This window comes from Mustela erminea, chromosome 10 (assembly GCF_009829155.1).
Source record: "Mustela erminea isolate mMusErm1 chromosome 10, mMusErm1.Pri, whole genome shotgun sequence".
Classification (NCBI taxonomy): domain Eukaryota; kingdom Metazoa; phylum Chordata; class Mammalia; order Carnivora; family Mustelidae; genus Mustela; species Mustela erminea.
In genome coordinates this window covers 94,009,430-94,029,616 of record NC_045623.1, presented here as the reverse complement: position 1 = coordinate 94,029,616, position 20,187 = coordinate 94,009,430, and the positions used below count along the sequence as shown (strand labels likewise).

Below are 20,187 nucleotides of genomic sequence, written 5' to 3'. Positions count from 1 at the left end.
AGCTTAATTTATGCACTGCTATTTGGGGTCTCTGTCACATTCAACCAAACCAAGGTCTGGGAAGGAACAGAGGTCAAGCCTAGGGGGTAATAGAGGAACATTTAATCACAGTGCAGGCAGCATTGGAGAAACTAGTAAGAGACGGTGAAGCTCCCCAAGGTTGGCAACAATGGGGGGCTGATACCAGGCCTGGGCTTGAGGGGCAGAGGGAGGAGGTGGTTTTTGGAGCCTAGAGGTAGGAGCCCCTAGAAATGGAGGCCTCCTGCTGGGAGCCAAGGCCTTTGGTGGAGGAATGCGGCCACTGCAAACCTGAGACCCTGCAGAAAGGGAGCTAACAGGGGCGCCTGGCTGGCTCAGTGGGTTAAGCCTCTGCTCAGGTCATGCATGATCTCAGAGCCCTGGAATCAAGCCCCACATTGGGCTCTGCTCAGCAAGGAGCCTGCTTCCCTTCCTCTCTCTCTGCCTGCCTCTCTGCCTACTTGTGATCTCAGTCTGTCAAATAAATAAATAAAACCTTAAAAAAAAAAGAAAGAAAGAAAGAAAAAAAGGGGCTAGCAAACAGACAGCCCAACTGCTCTCTCTTTCCTGTCCTTTGGTCTCTGCTGGCGGCTTCCCGTGACTGAACCAAGCCCAGAGGACAAATGAGTCTGCTGATCCCATCATCCATCAGGCAGCCAGTGGCGCAGGGTGGGGCTGGGCGGTTGGAGAGTATCCAGCGGACTGGGACTGACTCTGAATTCCTGCAGCCACGCTACCCCTGGCTGGTGGTAACCTGTCATCTTTGCAGAAGGATTGCTGGGGACTGGGACCGTGCCTGGAGTCCGGGATGTGCTCCACAGATACTTGTTGCTTGTATATGTGCCGGCAGGGCAGGGGAGGGAGGGAGCTTCACACCTTGTCTCCCCTTCACCACTACCCCCAACAGGGCCAGGGGTTCTCCTACCCCACCCCTGCTCTGCCCCAGGAAGGCATGGCACTGGCTGTGGGAAGAAGGCTGTCCCTGCTCCCCACCCCTTACCAAGGCAATTGCCGAGCCATCTTCTCGGGTCCCACCTGAGGCAGTGGCTTCCCTGGGGTGAGAGACACCTATATGCCATTCCTGCCCTGGGTCCCCTCAGGGGTGGCTTCTTGGCGCTGTTGCCGTGGGGCACCTGCCTGATCCTGGGCCTCCCTGAGGTTGTGCTGTCCCATCTTAGAGGGATGGGGCTGGTCACTGGGGAACTACAAGGTGATAAGGCCCCTGAGTCTGGACTTCTTATGTGTGATTAACAGTTAACACCTTAAAGGCTCTGAAAAGTCCTGCAGGAAAGAATCATTTGAACTTTGTTTGATCTCATATTTTCTGATCCCGTCTGATCTTTAATTCTTTGCTGTAGGCCCACTGGGTTCTGTTCTGAGAGCTGAACCCATAGTGGTAAACAAAGCAGACGAAAGCCCCTGCTTCATGGGGCTCCATTCTCGTGGACCCAATTGTCGTGGGATAGCTATTAATATCCTCTAGACTGCCGAGCATCAGAACCACCATCCGAGCCCTGCTGCGGAGCATTTCTGGGACACACAGAGGCAATGGCCTCCAGCTGTGCTCTTCACGAATGTCAAGGTCAACTGCACTTTCAGGGTAGAATGAGTCAGGCATTCGAAGAGTCCTTTTGCTTCATTCATTCATTCTTTGCTTCTTTTAAGGTAATGTGTATGTTGTTGAGTATCTACGATGTGCCAGGCCCCTTCTAGGACTTCAAAGATGAGTAAGAGAACTTCATGTTCTCTTCATGGAATTCCCCATTAGGTGGGGAAATAATGGAAACACCTTCCTCCTAAGAAAAAGTCTCCCCAGCTGCACACCCTACCCTGACCTACTTCCCAACTCCAAATATTTTCCTACACGCCCAAGCGTTCACCTCCCATTCAGGATATGCTTGTGAAGGCCTAATCTAAGGAGATCTGGCCCTTCCTGGGGCTCAGGAGGAGGGTCATCTTTTGAGATTTCGTTCTGGCTGCTCCTAGACCAGAAGCCTCCAGGAGTCCAGCAGCCGCATAGCTGAGAGCGTCCACAGGGCCCTGAAGGGGAGATGCCCTGACAAGGATTGTAGGGGGCCATGATCCATCTCCCTGGGGACCAAGCAGAGGGCTAGGGTGGTTGTCTGTCTGTTTGCAGGGCCGACTGAGGGGTTGGGAATTGCTCAAAGCCAGTTGGACAGAGGTTGGGCATTTATTGTGCGAAGCCTTGGGGGAGGTGGGCCTTCTCCGTCGGTGACCCTCTGCCAGGCCAAGCAGTGACCAACCAGGGGCTTTGAGCCAGGCCTCACTGTTCTCTGGGTCTCAATGTCCCCATCTCCCAGAAAAAAAAAGAGAAGAGAATGGTCAGATCACCTTGCAGGCTCAGTCTCAGACATTCTGTGGCTGAATCTGGGCATCTCCGAGCTGCCCCTCCCTGCTCCCCTGCCCACTCCTCTGCTTTCCCTTTTTCTTCTTCAGCTCAGGGTCTGGGTAATGGCTCTGAGCTTCAAAGCTGAGCAAACAAATATGTCCAGGCCCATAGGGAGCAGGGGGTAAGGGAGGCCACGGCTATTTTTATCCAGGTTTGAAGGATTTTCACAGCTGCTCCCGAAGCTCCCACGCTCCTTCCAGGGGCCAGGCTGCTGGGCAGGGGGCACGCCCCTGAGAGAAAGCCTGCCCGGCTCCTGCCTGGCGTTCCAGCCCTGAGGAATCCACGCAGCCACTGAGTTTGCCCTCCTCCCCTGCTTCCAAAATGTAGGGGCCCCAAATGAGGGATCCACACAGAGTCAGGAATGCTAGCCGGAGGGAGTCTGGCATTTCTTAGAGCACAGGGCACTGGGGGAATGTCAAGGATTACTCAGGAAAGTCTGGGGAGCCAGTTTGCCCTAATCAGCAAACATTTACTGAGCACCTACTAAGTGCTAGTCCTTGGCTGGGGGACTATTTCCAACAGCCTGTAAGGATGGGCTAAGTCTTTTCTGCAATTTTTTATATATTTTTTTATTTTTGAAGATTTATTGATTTATTTATTTGACAGACAGAGATCACAAGTAGGCAGAGAGGCAGGCAGAGAGAGAGAGAGAGAGAGGGAAGCAGGCTCCCGCTCCCCACTGAGCAGAGAGCTCAATGTGGGGCTTGATCGCAGGACCCTGAGACCATGGCCCGAGGTGAAGGCAGAGGCTTAAGCCACTGAGCCACCCAGGCACCCTGCAATTTTTTTTTTTTTTAAAGATTGTATTTATTTATGAAGGAGAGAGCTAGAGAGAGCACACATAAGTGAGAATGAGTATGAGCAAGGGGGAGGGGCGGAGGGGAGAAGCAGACTCTCTGCTGAGCAGGGAGCTGGGCGCCAGGACCCCAAAACCCCAGGATCCCAGGATCATGACCTGAGCTGAAAGCAGACACTCAACTGATTGAGCCACTCAGACGCCCTGCATTTTTTTTTTTTTTTAAAGAGAGAGAGAGAGAGCATGTGGGGAGGGGAGGGGTAGAGAGAGGGAAAGAGAGAATCTCAAGCAGGCTCCATGTGCTCAGCACGGAGCCTGATGCAGTGTTCCATCTCACCATACTGAGATCATGACCTGAGCCGCCATCAAGAGTCCGACGCTTGGGGTGCCTGGATGGCCCAGTTGCTTAGGAGTCTGCCTTCTGCTCAGGTCGTGATCCCGGGGTCCTGGGATCGAGCCCCGCATCGGACTCTCTGCTCAGCGGGGAGCCTGCTCCTCCCTCTCCCTCTGCCTGCCTCTCTGCCTGCTTGTGCTCTCTCTCTCTCTGACACACACAGAAATAAATAAAATCTTTAAAAAGAGTCCAATGCTTAACGAACCGAGCCACCCAGGTGCTTCTTGTCTGCAAATTAATGTGAATTAAGTTCACTGATTCACTGCCAGGCACTGTGCTGCATTCTTCATGGAGGTGATCCCAGACATGGCTCTAATCATGGCTCTATTTCCAAAATATACCCTGATCCCACCCATGTCCTTCCATTTTCACTCCACTGTCCCAGGCCCTACCTACTTTGTCCAGTGACGAAAATAGCTCCAGTTGGCCCCCCTCCGTCTGACCCCATAATCCTCCACAGTCAGCAGTGCCCAGAAAGAGATTTTCTTTGAAAGTGGAAACGAGATCCTAGGTCCTTGTCCTACTTATTCGCTTCCCCCTGCCTCGTGGCTTTCCCCTTATATTTAGAATAAAGAGCCGAGTCTTTATTATCAGACCTGCTAAAAGTTCCTACAGTGTCTGGCCTCTTCCTCACCTCTTTCTCTTTTTGTCTAAGTCTCTCTTTCTCTCTCAATTTGGATTTCAGGTAACAGAATTGGATCAGTCATAATCCTCAGTCTATGACATACTCTCATCACGGTTTCAGATATCATTAGGCGACCCAAGGGGCTACTTTTATTTAGTGAGACATACAGTTACTTTAAATAATATGTTAGCGCGTCTAACATAGGACACAGATGAAACTTGAGATCATTATGTTAAATGAAAGATACCCGGAAACGAAAGATACAGATTGTATGCTTCAGTTTTCCCGTAGATTCTAGAAGAGGTGAGACCAAAGAGACAGAAGGCAAGACCACTGGTTGCCAGGGCCCAGCCGAGGGGGTGGGAGAGAGAGCAACTAGGCGGGAGGGAAATTTGGGGGTCATGAGAATGTTCTATATTAGTTGTAGTGGTGATTTCATGGCTGTATATGTTTGCTAAAACTTAATTTCACAGTCGAAACTGTTGAACGTTATTGTATGAAAGTTAACCTTCAAGAGAGCCAAAACAAAACAGAAACAACCAAAGCAAAGCTGGAGTTCCTCACATCTAACCTCTCCTCCTCATGCCCACCTCAAGCTTGAGTCAGCCATTATCTAGAACCCTAGGCTCCTCACGCCTTTGCTTTGCCTTTTTCTAGAGTTTGATTCACCCAATATTTGCATTCTTTAAAATGTATCTTTTAAATTTCAGTCGTTTTAAACTCTGTAATGGGGACGCCTGGTGGCTCAGTAGGTTAAGCAGCTGCCTTTGGCTCAGGTCATGATCCCAGCCTGGGACTGAGTCCCACATCAGGCTCCCTGCTCAGAGGGGAACCTGCTTCTCCCCCTGCTTGTGTTCTCTCTCTGTCTGTCTCTCTCTCTCTGACAAATAAGCAAATAAGCCCATAATGGTTTTTTTTTTTAAGATTTTATTTATTTATTTGACAGACAGAAATCACAAGTAGGCAGAGAGGCAGGCAGAGACAGAGGAAGGGAAGCAGGCTCCCTGCTGAGCAGAGAGCCCAATGACGGGCTCCATCCCAGGACCCTGGGATCATGACCTGAGCCGAAAGCAGAGGCTTTAACCCACTGAGCCACCCAGGTGCCCCCATAACGGGGGTATTAAATAGCATTTAACCTCCTGGGACTATATTTTTTTTCTTCTTAATAGATATTCCTAGAAATTGTCTGCATGGTGGCATGTTGCTGCGATTCGTTCTTTTTGACTACTGACTAATATTCCATCCTACGACTGTCCTACATATATTCATCCATTCACCGTGATGAACATTGGAGTTGTTTCTAGGATTATCCTATTGAGGGTTGAAGTCAGGGCTGGGAACACTCTTGCATACATTTCCGGGGGCACATGTGCAGGATTTTCTCTGGTGTCTCTACCTGGGAGTAGAAGTGCCAGGTCACCTGAGAATTCAGCTTTAGGAATTGTTTCTTCTTTGACCTCATCCCCTACCACTCCACTTTCTCTGCTCTGCCTCCTCCATACTGACCTCCCTCTCCTTGAACAGGACCAATGGTCTCCTTGACCATTCCAGCCTCTGACTTTTACTTACCCATTAAGAGTGGATCAGACAATACCCACTCAGCCAGAACTTCTCTCTCGGTGGTCCCCCACCTACATGTGTTACCCCATTCTCACCCCAGCCCCCCGCATTTCATTCTCCTTGGAACACCCACCACCACAATTAGATATGACCTTTACTTTTGCTGATATGTCATTGTCTCCTCTACCAGACTCAAGCTCTAGGGGAAACTGGGATCATGTCCTGTTCATGGCTCCTTCCCCTAGAACATTCTGATATGGAGAAAGCACTCAACACATTTTTTTTTTTGGAGGTGGATACTAATATGGGTCCTGTCTTAGGAGAAAACTGAGGTCTGGAGAGGTTAAGCCATGTCCCCAAGGATGAGGAGCCTGGAGGTGGCAGAGTTAGGATCGGAAGCCAGGTCCGACCAGTTCCAGAGCCCATGTTCTCTCCTGGAAGAGGCTGGCTTGCTTTCATGAGAAATTACCTTCCCCCTCCCCTGTTATCAGCTAGCCATTCAGTGCCACCTGTGTAGCCACAGGTTGGAGGGACCTTGGGTCTTGCTGTTGGCTGTCACTCTCCCATGTGCAGCAGGTGGGGGCCATGGCCTTGGACCATGAGAGAGCTGGCATTCCACCACATATTCCAGGAATGGGGCCCAATCGGCCCCCCTCCATCTGCTTTCTGCTCTATATTAGAGCCCCAGGTTATGTGTGTCTTTCCTATCGTCTCAAAACTCATGATGCTCCGGCTGCTGCCAGTAGAAACATTGAGTTTAGAATAGAATCAAACTTAAGTTGTTATCAAAATAGACTGTTACAGGTATAAACTATTACATATAAGCCTCATGATAACCACAAAATAAAGACCTACAGTAAATATACAAAAGATAAAAAGAAAGGAATATAAGATATTACTAAAAAAAGTAATCAAACAACAAAGGAAGAAAGGAACAAGAGGAACTATGAAAGCAGCTACAAAACAATCAACAAATGGCAATAAAGTCATACCTAGCAATAATTACTTTAAATATAAACAGACTAAATTCTCCAGTCAAAAGACATAGAATGGATGAATGGATATATGCTATATGCTGCCTATAAGAGACCTATGTTAGATGTAAGGACACACATGGACTAAAAGTAAAGGGATGGAAAAAGATATTCCATGCCAATGGAAACTGAAAGAAAGCTGGAGTAGCTATGTTTACATCAGACAAAATAGACTTTAAAACAGAGTGTAGAAACAAAAAAACAAAGAGTATAAGAACAGACAAGGAAGGGCATTACATAATGATAAAGGGGCCACCCAACAAGAGAATATAACATCTGTAAACATGAATGCATCCAATATAGGTGCACCTAAGTATATAAAGCAAATATTAACAGACATAAAGGGAGAAATAGACGGCAATACAATAATAATAACGGACTTCGGTACCCCACTTAGTTTAATGGATAAATCATGCATCCAGACAGAAAATCAATAAGGAAACATTGACCTTAAATGACATGTTAGACCAGGTGGTCTTAACCAATATTTACAGAACATTTCAACCAAAACCAACAAAATATGTATTCTCCTCAAGTACACATGGAATATAGAATATATGTTAAATCACAAGAAAGTTTTAATAAATTTAAAGGGATTGAGATTGTATTAAACATCTTTCCCGACCACAGTGGTATGAAACTAGAAATGAATTACAAGAATATAACTGTTAAATTCACAAATATGTGAAGGTTAAACAACATGCTACTGAACAATCCATGGATTCATTCAAAGAAGAAAACAAAAGAGAAATAAAAAAATACTTTGAGACAGAGGAAAATAGAAATAGAACATACAGAAATTTGTGAGATGTAGCCAAAGCAGTTCGAAGAGGGACGCTCATAGTGATAAATGCCTACTTCAGGAAACAAGAGAAGTCTCGAACAACCTAGATTTACACCTCAAAGGACTACAAAAAAGCAGAACAAATCAAGTCCAAAACTAGTTGAAAGAAGGAAATAATAAAGATGAGAGCAGAAATAGAAATTTAAAGAGATAGAGATTTAGAGGACAATAGAAGAGATCAATGAAACTGAATCAGTTCTTTAAAAAAGTAAACAAAGTTGACAAACTTTTAGCTAGACTCACCAAGAGAAAAAGAGAAAAGACTCAAATAAATAAAATCAGAAATAAAAGGGGAGATGTTACAGCCAATACCACAGAAACACAGGACCCTTAGAGACTACCATAAACAAATATATGCCAACAAATGGACAACATAGAAGAAATGGATAAAGTCATAAAAACATACTTACAATCTACCAAGACCAAATCACGATAAAATAGAAAACCTGAACAAATCAATTCCTACCAAGGAGATTGAATGATTCATCAAAAACCTCCCAAAAAAACAAAGTCGAGGACCAAATGATGTTGTTGGCGAATTCTGCTAAACATTCAGAGAATCAATACCAATCCTCCTCAAGCTCTTCCAAAAAACAGAAGAGGGAGAAACTCTTCCAAACACATTTTATGAGGATAGCATAACCTGATACCAAAACCAGACAGAGAGGCCTAAAAAAAAGAAAGAAAGAAAGAAAGAAAGAAAGAAAGAAAGAAAGAAAGAGAGAAAGAAAATTACAGGTCAGTGTTCTTGATGAACATCGATGCAAAAATCCTCAGCAAAATACTAGCAGGTTGAATTTAACAATACATTAAATTGATCATATAGCATGATCAAGTGTGATTTATTCCAGGGATGTGGTTCAGCATCCACAAATCAGTCAAACCAATACACCAATTAATAAAATGAAGGGTAGGGGCGCCTGGGTGGCTCAGTGGGTTAATCCTCTGCCTTCAGCTCAGGTCATGATCTCAGGGTCCTGGGATCGAGCCCCGCATCGGGCTCTCTGCTCGGCGGAGGGCCTGCTTCCTCCTCTCTGCCTCCTCTATGCCTGTGTCTCTGCCTACTTGTGATCTCTGTCTGTCAAATAAATAAATAAATAATCTTTTAAAAAAATGAAGGGTAAAAATTGATCCTTCCAAAAATATTGATCATCTCAATAGATGCAGAAAAAGCAGTTGACAAAAGTCAACATCCACTTATGATTAAAAACCCTCAACAAGGCTGGTGTAGAGGAAATTTAACTCAGCATAATAAAGGTCATATATGACAAGCACACAGCTAACTCAGTGGTTATCATACTCAATGGTAAAAAGCTGGAAGCTTTTCCTCTAAGATCAGGAACAGTACAAGGATGTCCACGCTTAATCATTTTACTCAACATTGTACTGGAAGCCCTTGCTAGAGAAATCAAGCAAGAAATAAAAGGCATCCAAATTGGAAAGGAAGAAGTAAAACTGTCACTATTTTATGTTAACATATTATATATAGAAAACCTTAAAGACTCTACCAAGAAACAAACTCCATGAAGTTGCCGAATGCACAATTTGTACACAAAGATCTGTAAAGAAATTGCATTTCTTTCCACTTATGAAAAAACTATCAGCAAGTCAAGTTAAGAAAACAACCCCATTTAAAATTGCATCAAAAAGAATGAAATGCCTAAGAATAAATTTAACCAAGGAGGTGAAAGACTTGTCTATTGAAAACTACAAGGTATTAATGAAAGAGATTGAATAAGACACAAATAGATGGAAAGATGTTCTGTGCTTATAGAGTGGAAGAAATAATACCATTAAGATGTCCAGACTACTTGAAGCAGTGTACAAGATTGAACACAATCCCTATCAAAATGCCAATGGTATTTTTTGCAGGAACAGAATAAATAATCCTGAATCCCAATGAACATTTTAAAAGATGCTCAAACTCAGGTGCCTGGGTGGCTCAGTCAGTTAAGCATCTGCCTTTGGCTCAGGTCATGATCCCCAGTCCTGCAACTGAGCCCTGCATTAGGCTCCCTGCTCAGTGGGGAGCCTGCTTCTCCCTCTCCCTTTCCCTGCCATGCCCCACCCCCGCTTGTGTTCGCTCTCTCTGTCAAATAAATAAATAAAATCTTTAAAAAAAATAAAAGATGCTCAATCTCATTTGTGATAAATTAAATGCAAATTAAAATCACAATGAAACACCATTTCACACCTCACAGTTGGGCAAACAAGAATGGCAATGAGAAAGTTGGCTTAGATGTGGAATAATAGGAACCATCATTCCCTCTTAATGAGACTATTGACTCTTTGTCATTACGTGGTATAGTTGGACGATTGCGTACCTTATGTTTCATTGATTTTTACCCAAGGCATACAGCAGATACATGTGAACCACTTCCATAAAAGCAAAGAAGGAGTAACCCTCAAATATCCATTAGCAATAGATTGGATAGATTTTGGAATATTTGAAGTGTGGACAACTAAATAGTAAAAATAAATCATTCGCATACATCAACATGGATGGATTTCAGAAATCAATAGTGAAAACAAAATAAAAGTGACATCACAAATGAATAATCACTATGTGATTCTACTCACATAGAAGGCCAAAAAAGAAAACCAATACGGGCGCCTGGGTAGCTCAGTGGGTTAAGCCTCTGCCTTCAGCTCAGGTCATGATCTCAGGGTCCTGGGATCGAACCCTGCATTGGGCTCTCTGCTCATCAGGGAGCCTGCTTCCCTTCCTCTCTCTCTGCCTGCCTCTCTGCCTACTTGTGATCTCTGTCTGTCAAATAAATAAATAAATAATCTAAAAAAAAAAAAAAGAAAACCAATATATTAGGAATACATATGTATGTGAAAATCTAATGAAAACAAGGGAATGTCATAGGTTTGAGATGTACAAAGGAATTATAATGTTCTATTTCTGAAGTTGGGTGGTGAAAATAAAGGTATTTATTTAACTATTATTTTTTAAACTACACACACACACACACACACACACACACACACACACACGAAGTAGTCTTTATTTCTTTTTATGGATTTGTCATTGTCTCCCTATAAAACCCAAACTCGGGTGCCTGGGTGGCTCAGTCATTGGGCGTCTGTCTGCCTTTGGCTCAGTCATGATCCCAGGGTCCTGGGATGGAGCCCTGCATCAGGCTCCCTGCTCAGTGGGAAGCCTGCTTCTCCTTCTTCCACTCCCCCTGTTTGTGTTCCCTTTCTCGCTGTGTCTCTCACTGTCAGATAAATAAAGAAATCGTTAAAAAAAAAAAAAAGAAAGAAAAGAAACTCAAGCTCTAGGGGAACTGGCACCATGTCCTGTTCATGGCTCTTTTCCCTAGAACATTCTGATACGGAGAAAGCACTCAACACATTTTTTTTTTGGAGGTGGATACTAATATGGGTCCTGACTTAGGAGAAAACTGAGGTCTGGAGAGGTTAAGCCATGTCCCCAAGGATGAGGAGCCTGGAGGTGGCAGAGTTAGGATCGGAAGCCAGGTCCGACCAGTTCCAGAGCCCATGTTCTCTCCTGGAAGAGGCTGGCTTGCTTTCATGAGAAATTACCTCCCCCCTCCCCTGTTATCAGCTAGCCATTCAGTGCCACCTGTGTAGCCACAGGTTGGAGGGACCTTGGGTCTTGCTGTTGGCTGTCACTCTCCCAGGTGCAGCAGGTGGGGGCCATGGCCTTGACCATGAGAGAGCTGGCGTTCCACCACCTGTTCTGGGAATGGGGCCCAATCGGCCCCCCTCCATCTGCTTTCTGCTCTATATTAGAGCCCCAGGTTATGTGTGTCTTTTCTATCGTCTCAAAACTCACGATGCTCCGGCTGCTGAGTTCCCTCCTATTTGTGGCCTTTGGTAAGACCCCAGCCTGTGCTGCACAGGGCCAGGAACCTTGAAATCTGTCACCTACCCTGAGTGCCATGAACCCAACACCTGGGTCCACAGGAGGGGATCTCAGTTTGCACCTGGGCATGATTGTGGGGGCTCAGCTTGGTGCTGGGGCAGGACAATGGAGGGGGAGCAGTGGACGGAACAGCTCAGGAGAAAGACTGGGCTAACCAAAACACTGTGGTGGGACTCCTCGTTGGGGGCAGTAAAGAAAGACTAGTGTCTTTTTTACTGGGCTTTGTGGTTAGACTGGGTTGGAATTTCTGTTCCTCTGCTTAACCCTCTAATGCTCCTCTCCCTGCTCTGCCCCACTCCAAATCATGTGGTCTAGCCTTTTCCTAGTCTCTCCACCATATTATATTCCGGCTCAGGGCCACCTCCTCCAAGCAGCCTCTCTTGACTGACAGTAACAGTAATAGATAACGTTTATTGAGTGCTTACTTCATGTCGGGGAATGCTAAAGATTTTTTCTTATATTATCTCTTGTAACCCTATAACTCTTACAATCATTTTCTTACGTTATTCCTTGTTATGTAAGAGTGATTACTATATGCCAGGGAATGCTAAAGATTTTTTCTTGTATTATCTTTTGTAACATGTCCATGAGATCAGTACTATTATTATCCCTATTTTACAGACGGAGAAACTGACCCTTAGAGAAGTAGCCCAGGCTAGAAGTAGGGGCAGAGCTGTATTTTGAATCCAGGCAATCTTATTCCAAAGCCACCACTTCTCATGACAATTAGCTATCCTGTCGCAAGGGCTCTCTGGGCACCAGGCACTGTTCTAAGTGCACTAGGCCCTTCAATCCTGCCATGGAAGGAGGTCACATATCTATTCTAGCCTCATGGGACTCTAGAAACCCCTGCTCTAGTCCACATGTTCACTGTGCATACATGGCTGCAGAGGTCCACAGAGGGGAAAGAGCTCACGCTGTGTTCAGCCAGTGTGTGGTGCATCTAAAACTGGCACTCAGGCCTCTTCTTAGTTTTGTGGGACTCTCTGGTTGATTGATGTCTCCTCTCTCCCTTCCAGCCTCGGGCTGTGGCCGACCTTCCTACCAGCCCTCCGCCCGCGTTGTCAATGGTGAAGATGCGGTCCCCTACAGCTGGCCTTGGCAGGTAATATGGGTGGCATTGTTTCTCCCCATGGGCTCTGCACCCTCTTCTGACTGCAAGGCATTCAGTCTTGGCCCCACTGCTTCACTTCCAGTATCCTCTCTAGCTTCAAGGCCAGGAGACTCTTGGACAGTTGATTTCACATGGATGCCTTGTCCACCCAAACCATAACCCTCCCTGGACAGTTGATTTCACATGGATGTCTTGTCCACCCAAACCATAACCCTCCCTGGGCTGCTGGCAAGTCAGAAGTGATATCTGGGGAGAAGGCAATGTTTATATTATCTCTTGTAATGTTTATTTGGTGCACAAACAGTGGAATTTCAGTGTTTAGGGAGGGAGGTTTTGGGGTAGACATTTCTAGATTCCTCAAATTATACAACAAGGCTGCAAGGTCTAAGAGCACTAAAGGAAAGGAGGGCTTTATAGAGGTTGGTGGGGCACAAGGGGCTGGGTAGACCCCCTGCGCCAACACAGTAGCCACCAGCTACGTTTGTTTGTTGAACTTTAAATTCATTGAAATAAAATAATATTATGGGGCGCCCGGGTGGCTCAGTTGTTGAGCGTCTGCCTTTGGCTCAGGTCGTGATTCCAGGGTCCTGGGATGGAGCCCCGCATCAGGCTCCTTGCTCCGCGGGGAGCCTGCTTCTCCCTCTCCCACTCCCCTGCTTTTGTTCCCACTCTCACTGTGTCTCTGTCAAGTGAATAAATAATTTTTAAAAATTAAAATAAAATAATGTTAAAAATTCAGTTGTTCAGTGCTGAGCACATTTCAAATTCTCAGTAGCCACATATGGCTACTGGCTACCATATTGAACAGCCCAGATATAGAACATTTCCATCATCACAGAAAGTTCTCCTGGGGGGGGTGCCTGGGTGGTTTATTTGGTGAAGCGTCTGCGTTGGGTTCAGGTCATGATCCCAGGGTCCTGGGATCGAGTTCCACATCGGGCACCTTGCTCAGCAGGGAGTCTTCACCCTCTGCCCCTCCCCGCCTGCTTATGCTTTTTCTCTCTCTCCCTCTCTCAAAAATAAATGAACAAAATCTTGGAAAAAAAAAAAAAAGAAAGTTCTATTGAATGTCACTGGTCTACAGCAGGGGTCAGCTAACTTGTTCTGTAAAAGACCAGAAAATAAATATTTTAGCTTTTGTTAACCTTATGGTTTCTATTGCAATGAGTTAATTTTGCCATGGTAGTGTGAAAGCAGCCATAGATAATGTAGTCGTGACGTGGAACACTGTACATTTCTAGAGGATGCCATTCTGCATGAAAGATACCCTTTAGAGTTGTATAGTGCACAACCGATACAGCTGTGAATATCAGCCCTCACTGAGGGTCCAGACCACTTAGGCTCCTCCCTCCCTTGCTACCAGGTCTCCCTGCAGTACGAGAAGGGTGGAACCTTCCACCACACCTGTGGCGGCAGCCTTATCGCCCCTGACTGGGTCATGACTGCAGGCCACTGTATCTCGTAAGTTCTTTTGCTTGTCCCTGTCTCCACGTTAGAACCAGAAGTGCTGGGGTAGTGGGGGGCTTTGGGCCCAGACTGACCTGACTTCTACCGGCAGGAGCTCCTTGACCTACCAGGTGGTGTTGGGCGAGTATAACCGGGCTGAGGAAGAGGGCCCCGAACAGGTGATCCCCATCAATGCCGGGGACCTCTTCGTGCACCCACTCTGGAACCCCAACTGTGTAGCCTGTGGGTGAGTGAATGCTTCGGCCTAGGACCCAGAAGTTACTGGTCCCCTGCCCTGCCGTGACCCAAAGATGATTCTGAGGAGACTCCCAGGGACAGTGGGGCTGGGTCCAGCAGCATGGGCCCTGGTCTCACACACTGAGGATAAGAGCCAGGAGAGATTCTAAGGACCATCTACACCAAACCTCTCTCCTTATGGAAGGACATCAGGGCCTCTGGAGGGCCAGGAACTCTCCCAAGTCCACTTGGATAGTTGACTTGAACCCAGAACACCTCTGGCATCCCCTTTCCCAAATCCAAGGGTTCCTCCATTCAACCAACATTCGCCCAGTGCATCCTGGGTTCCTGGCCCAGTGGGCAAAGGGAGGAGCAACGGACTGAGAGGGTCCAGAACAAGTCACTAAGGTGCTTGGGCAATGCACTGCCCTTCTGGAGTCTCAATTATACCATATGTCAAGGGTGACCTTCTGGGCTTCCTGGGTGGTTTGAAGGTCAAGGAGGTGATCACTGGGTGAGAACACTAAACCCCTCAATCAGGTGCAAAATCACGTGTCCAGGTGGCTCCGCACTTTTCTGATGAGGGTCAGAGAAGGGTGCAGAACCCTTGCAAGTGCATGGCAGAAGAGACAGTCCATGATGATCATGACCTTAACCCCTTCTCACGGGACTCCTGGGATAGATGGAGAGGAAGGGGGACCTTTCTCAGGCCCCACCCAGACGCACTGCATTAGGAACCCTGGGGTGGAGCACAGCAAACCTGTGACCTCCACGATCCTGACACAGTTGAAGTGTGCAAACCTCAGGGTAGGAGCTGAGGACAGCTAGGAAGGCCAAGGGTCAGCCTGGGTGCAAGGGAGGGGGAGGTTGCTCAGCCCTAAAAACACACGCGATTCGGAGGGAAGGGAGCAGTGAGGACACCCCGGAGGTGAACTCTCTGTAGCAAAGGCTGGAAGGTGGGGCTTGGTCTGGCTGGAGGTCTAGGCTCCCCTGACTCTTTCTGACTCCTTCCTCCTTGCCAGCAATGACATCGCCCTCATCAAGCTCTCACGCAGCGCTCAGCTGGGAGATGCTGTCCAGCTCGCCTGCCTCCCACCTGCCGGGGACATCCTGCCCAACGGGGCGCCCTGCTACATCAGCGGCTGGGGCCGCCTCTACAGTGCGTGCTGACCCCTCCTGCCGGCCTCAGGGACCGTGGGCAGGAAGACAGGGCCTGGGGCTGGGGCTGGAGAGTTGAATAACCAGGATGGGTTTTTGCACTTGCCTCCCATTCCTCCTCCAGGAGCACCTTCTCGCTCTATCCGCCCAAACACCAGTGTGTTCGATTAGGCATTTTGTAGTGTCTCCTACGTGCCAGGTGTTGGTGGACAAAGCAGGCAGGACCCTCTGGTGGGGGGAGAGTCCCCATCAGCCTAGAAGAGTTGCTTTCCCCAAGCCCCCACCCTGCTCTGAGGCTCCCAGCCCGGCACCCCCTTGCCACCCCACTGAGCCCTGTGTCTCCCACAGCTGGTGGGCCGCTCCCAGACAAGCTGCAGCAGGCCTTGCTGCCCGTGGTGGACCATGAGCACTGCTCCAAGCTGGACTGGTGGGGCAGCTCCGTGAAGAAGAGCATGGTGTGCGCCGGTGGGGACACCCTCTCTGGGTGCAACGTGAGTCAGCTCGGAGGGCAGGGCCCTGGGGAACCTCTGCCATCTGCCTGGGAGGCAGACAAGCCATCCTACCTGCATGCCCCACTCAGCCTCTGGACCAGGCAGGACTCTGAGGGAGTCAGTGTGGTCCAGACACACCGGCCTGGCCTCTGGCTTCGAGTCCCAGCTCACACTGACTTGGCCTGGGGCAACTCAACCAGGTCCTCAGGCTTCCCCTGAAGCCCAGCAAAGGACATTGACACCAGGATCTCCCAAGTCACCTTCAATTCCATGGTCCTGAAGTTATGATAAAACAGTAATGTTGCTGCAATAGAAATCAGGAGGATTAATAATAGGATAACTGACTAGTAATAATGCGAACTACCATGAATCCATGGCTTCCTCTCTGCTAGGGGCTGGGCTAGGATCGTATACTTATTATCTCACAAGATCTTGTAGGACAGATCTTAGTCCCCATCCCAAACAAGCCAACTGGGGCTTAGAGAGGTCAAGTCACCCAGGGAGTTCCCAAAACCCCCCACTGCCAGAACCAATTCCTTCCATCTCAGACACGGCTCAGCTCCTCACTGCTCTCTGACCATTCCAGGGTGACTCTGGGGGACCCCTCAACTGCCCCGCAGCTGATGGCTCCTGGCAGGTCCACGGGGTGACCAGTTTTGTGTCTGCCTTCGGCTGCAACACCATCAAGAAGCCCACAGTGTTCACACGAGTCTCGGCCTTCAGGGACTGGATACAGGAGGTGAGCGGGCTAGGACAGGCGGGAGGCCCGCATGCTGGGCTGGGTGAGAACAGCAGGTCCTAGGGGGTGGGCTGAAAGGACCCCAGAAGGTCAGGAGCAGAGGGGCCCTCGGACACATTTCAGAGGGCTTTGGGGATGTTTTCTGCTATGGCGTAGCCCCAACCACTTCAGTGGCTTCTGGATGGAGCTTTGAACTATGGCTGAACTGCCTTATTTTCCTTATTTTAACAAGTGTTTATGAAATGTCTTCTTTGGTCCAGGTCTTTCCCTGTCCTGAAAGGTAGAGTGATGTGTCAAAGGGTGGCCTTGTGGGGAGGAGATGATTACATGAGCAATAATCATGAAATGTGGGGAGAGAGTGACTGGGATGCTCAGGCCCCAGTGAAAATGTTAACCTTATCTGGGAACAAATGGTCAGGAACGGTTAACATAGTTCACCATAACAGTAATAGTTACCATTTAAAACTACGTAAACCTCCTTAAGAGTTTCATCAATGGCCCCTGTGAGATGAGTACTATGATTACTCATCCCATTATACAGAAGAGGAAACTAAGGCTCAGAGAGGTCGAGTCACTCTTCCAGTGTTCCACAGCTGATGAGTCACATGGCTGGAAATCAAACTCAGTTCCATATGACTTCAGAATCTGCTCCTAACCAGACGATTCTGGCTCTCCCCACTTTTTCTAGGTCATGTCAAGCCACTAGAACCAGGGCTTGGTGGCAGTGCTGATCCACCTTCTTTGTAGAAAATAAAGATCTTTCAGAAAACCCCAACGTGTGTATCTTCTTTCTTTGACTCACCTGTTCCCTTCTAGGCTATTCATGAAATCTGAGATCCAATATGTAAGAGGCAAGATCAGATTCAACCCTCTCATGAGAATGAGAAAAACATGGGGCTCTGAGAGCGGAGAGGAATTGCTATCAAGTCACCAATTGTCCCCATTTACCTGGGACTGGGGGAGTGCCCAGGACACAAAACTTGCGGTGGTGAAGATAGGAGAGTCCCAAGAAGTTGGTCATTCTATATAGCCACATACCACCTTTGGCTTTTCAAGGCAGGCATAAAAGCATAGAGTCTGCAGACAAACTGACCTTGTCAGACCCTTGGGAGGCTCGTGGTGGAGTGCAAGGGCCATGTGTTTTCTGCTTCCATTGATGGGCTGGGGAAGGGGGACTGTAGTCATTCATTCATTCATTCATTCATTCAACAAGCATTCATTCCCTGTTTCAGACACGGGCTCAGAGAGGGAGGGAGACATGGTTCCTGCCCTGAAACATCTCATTATTCAGTTGGAGATGATCGTATCAGGGCCATTCACAAAACATTCACGAGGCACCTGCTTTGTGGCAAGTTTAGGGCTGGGAGTACAAGATGTGAGGAAAATAACGTTGGGAGCCCTGGCTGCAGCTGGGAGCAGACACACACTCAGAAGCCCACACAATGCCTCAAACACGGTCCGGAGCCCACTGTGATGTTGCTGAGTCTAAGAGATTGTTGCCCTACAGCCAAGAGCAACATAGAAACAACTGAATTCCTTTCCTCCTGGGTACCGTGAAAGCAAACATGTGCCCAGCAAGGATATATGTTTATAATTTTTAAAAGATTTTACTTATTTATTTGACAGAGAGAGGAAGAGAGAGAGAGAGAGACCACAAGCAAGGGAAGCAGCAGGCAGAGGGAGAGGGAGAAGTACGTTCTCTGCTGAGCAGGGACCCCAATGCAGGACTTGATCCCATGAACTCAGGACCATGACCTGAGCTGAAAGCAGACCCCCCAACTGATCGAGCTACCCAGGCGCCCCACGTTTATAATTTTTAATATTACTCTTGCCCCGTTGCCCCCCTTCCAAAAAATATACTTCTAGTTTTAAAAAGTTTAAAAGATACAGCATGGAGAATAACATAGGAAACACCCATGTAGCCTCCCTCCAGCATTAACAAAGCCCATGTTTTTGCTTCATGTTTTCTAAAAGAGGAACTACATTACTAGGGTAGAGGCCACTTTGTACCCAGAGGACATCATTGTGGCTGTGGGGTTGTTTACCCAACAGCACTGGTTTTCCTTTGGAGCACGGAGAAGGATCCGTCTTGCCTGCCCTCCACCTCGTGAGGGTGGGTTTGGCCCCGTGGCTCTCTCTGCCCAAGGTAAAGACTTGAGAGCTGGGATGGTTTGCAGAGCTCTCTTTTGCTCTGCCATGGCAATGGGTGGCGGCAGGTCAGCCTGGTTGCAGAGTGAGGAGACACGGAGGACTGCCTCTAATGCCCCCTGATCGACACACAGCACAAGCAACAAATAAACTCTGTTGCTACAGGCCACTAAGATTTGGGATGTTTGTTACAGTGACATCAACCTAACTTATCCTTACTAATGAAATGAATTGTGCATTTATCTTGACACTTCATGCTGTTATATAGTTGTTTTAAAGTTTGTTCTTAAGTATTTTATTGTTTTTAAAAATTATCTTTATTAACATATAATGTATTATTTGCCCCAGGGGTACAGATATGTGAATGGTCAGGCTTACACCATTCCCAGCACTCCCCATAGCCCATACCCTCCCCAATGTCCATAACCCAACCACCCTATCCCTCCCCTTCACCCCCTTAACAACCCTCAGTCTGTTTTGTAAAATTAAGAGTCTCATGGTTTGTCTCCCTCCCGATCCCATCTTGTTTAATTTTTCCTTCCCTACCCCCAACAACACCCCAGCCATGCCTCTCAAATTTCTCATATCAGAGAGATCATATGATAGTTGTCTTTCTCTGATTGATTTATTTCACTAAGCATAATACCCTCTAGTTCCATCCACATCACAGCAAATGGCAAGATTTCATTTCTTTTGATGGCTGCATATATTCCACTGTATGTATATACCACATCTTCTTTATCAATTCATCTGTGGATGGAAATCTAGGTTCTTTCCATAGTTTGGATATTGTGGATATTGCTGCTATAAACATTTGGGTGCACATGACCCTTCGGATCACTAAATTTGTATCTTTAGGGTAGATACCCAGTAGTGTGATTGCTGGGTCGTAGGGTAGCTCTATTTTCAACTTTTTGAAGAAACTTCATGCTGTTTTCCAGAGTGGCTGTACCAGTTTGTATTCCCACTCTATTATATAGTTTTAAAATCCCATATTTAATATCTATAAACAATGTATTGCATTGTTTGGGTTTTCAAAAGTACATGCATGGTGGGACTCAGTGGGTTAAGCTTCTGCCTTCAACTCAGGTTGTGAACTCAGGGTCCTGGGATCAAGCCCCAAAGCAGGCTCCCTGCTCAGCACAGAGTCTGCTTCTCCCTCTTCCTCTGCTTCTCCCCCAGCTCATGCTCTCTCTCTCTCAAATAAATAAATAAAATCTTTTTTTTTTTTTATACATACATGCTGTATGTATAATTCTGTGGTCTAGTTGTTTCATC

The 20,187-nt window shown here is 47.1% G+C and overlaps 1 protein-coding gene across 3 annotated transcripts; it reads left to right on the top strand.

The window, feature by feature from the left end:
- Window positions 1-11,421: 11,421 nt before the first annotated feature.
- Window positions 11,422-17,536, top strand: LOC116567958 (proproteinase E). Of its 3 annotated transcripts, XM_032303350.1 has the most exons (8): window positions 11,422-11,527; window positions 12,596-12,681; window positions 14,054-14,151; window positions 14,249-14,383; window positions 15,396-15,532; window positions 15,880-16,022; window positions 16,609-16,761; window positions 17,450-17,536. In XM_032303350.1, exons 1-8 carry the CDS (start codon window positions 11,455-11,457, stop codon window positions 17,465-17,467), a joined length of 843 nt encoding a protein of 280 aa, XP_032159241.1. In that variant the 5' UTR covers window positions 11,422-11,454; the 3' UTR covers window positions 17,468-17,536. The 3 variants fall into 3 exon arrangements, with proteins under 3 accessions (XP_032159241.1, XP_032159242.1, XP_032159243.1); XM_032303351.1 differs by lacking the exon at window positions 14,249-14,383; XM_032303352.1 differs by lacking the exons at window positions 16,609-16,761; window positions 17,450-17,536 and adding an exon at window positions 16,128-16,150 and having other exon boundaries at window positions 15,880-16,026.
- Window positions 17,537-20,187: the final 2,651 nt, after the last annotated feature.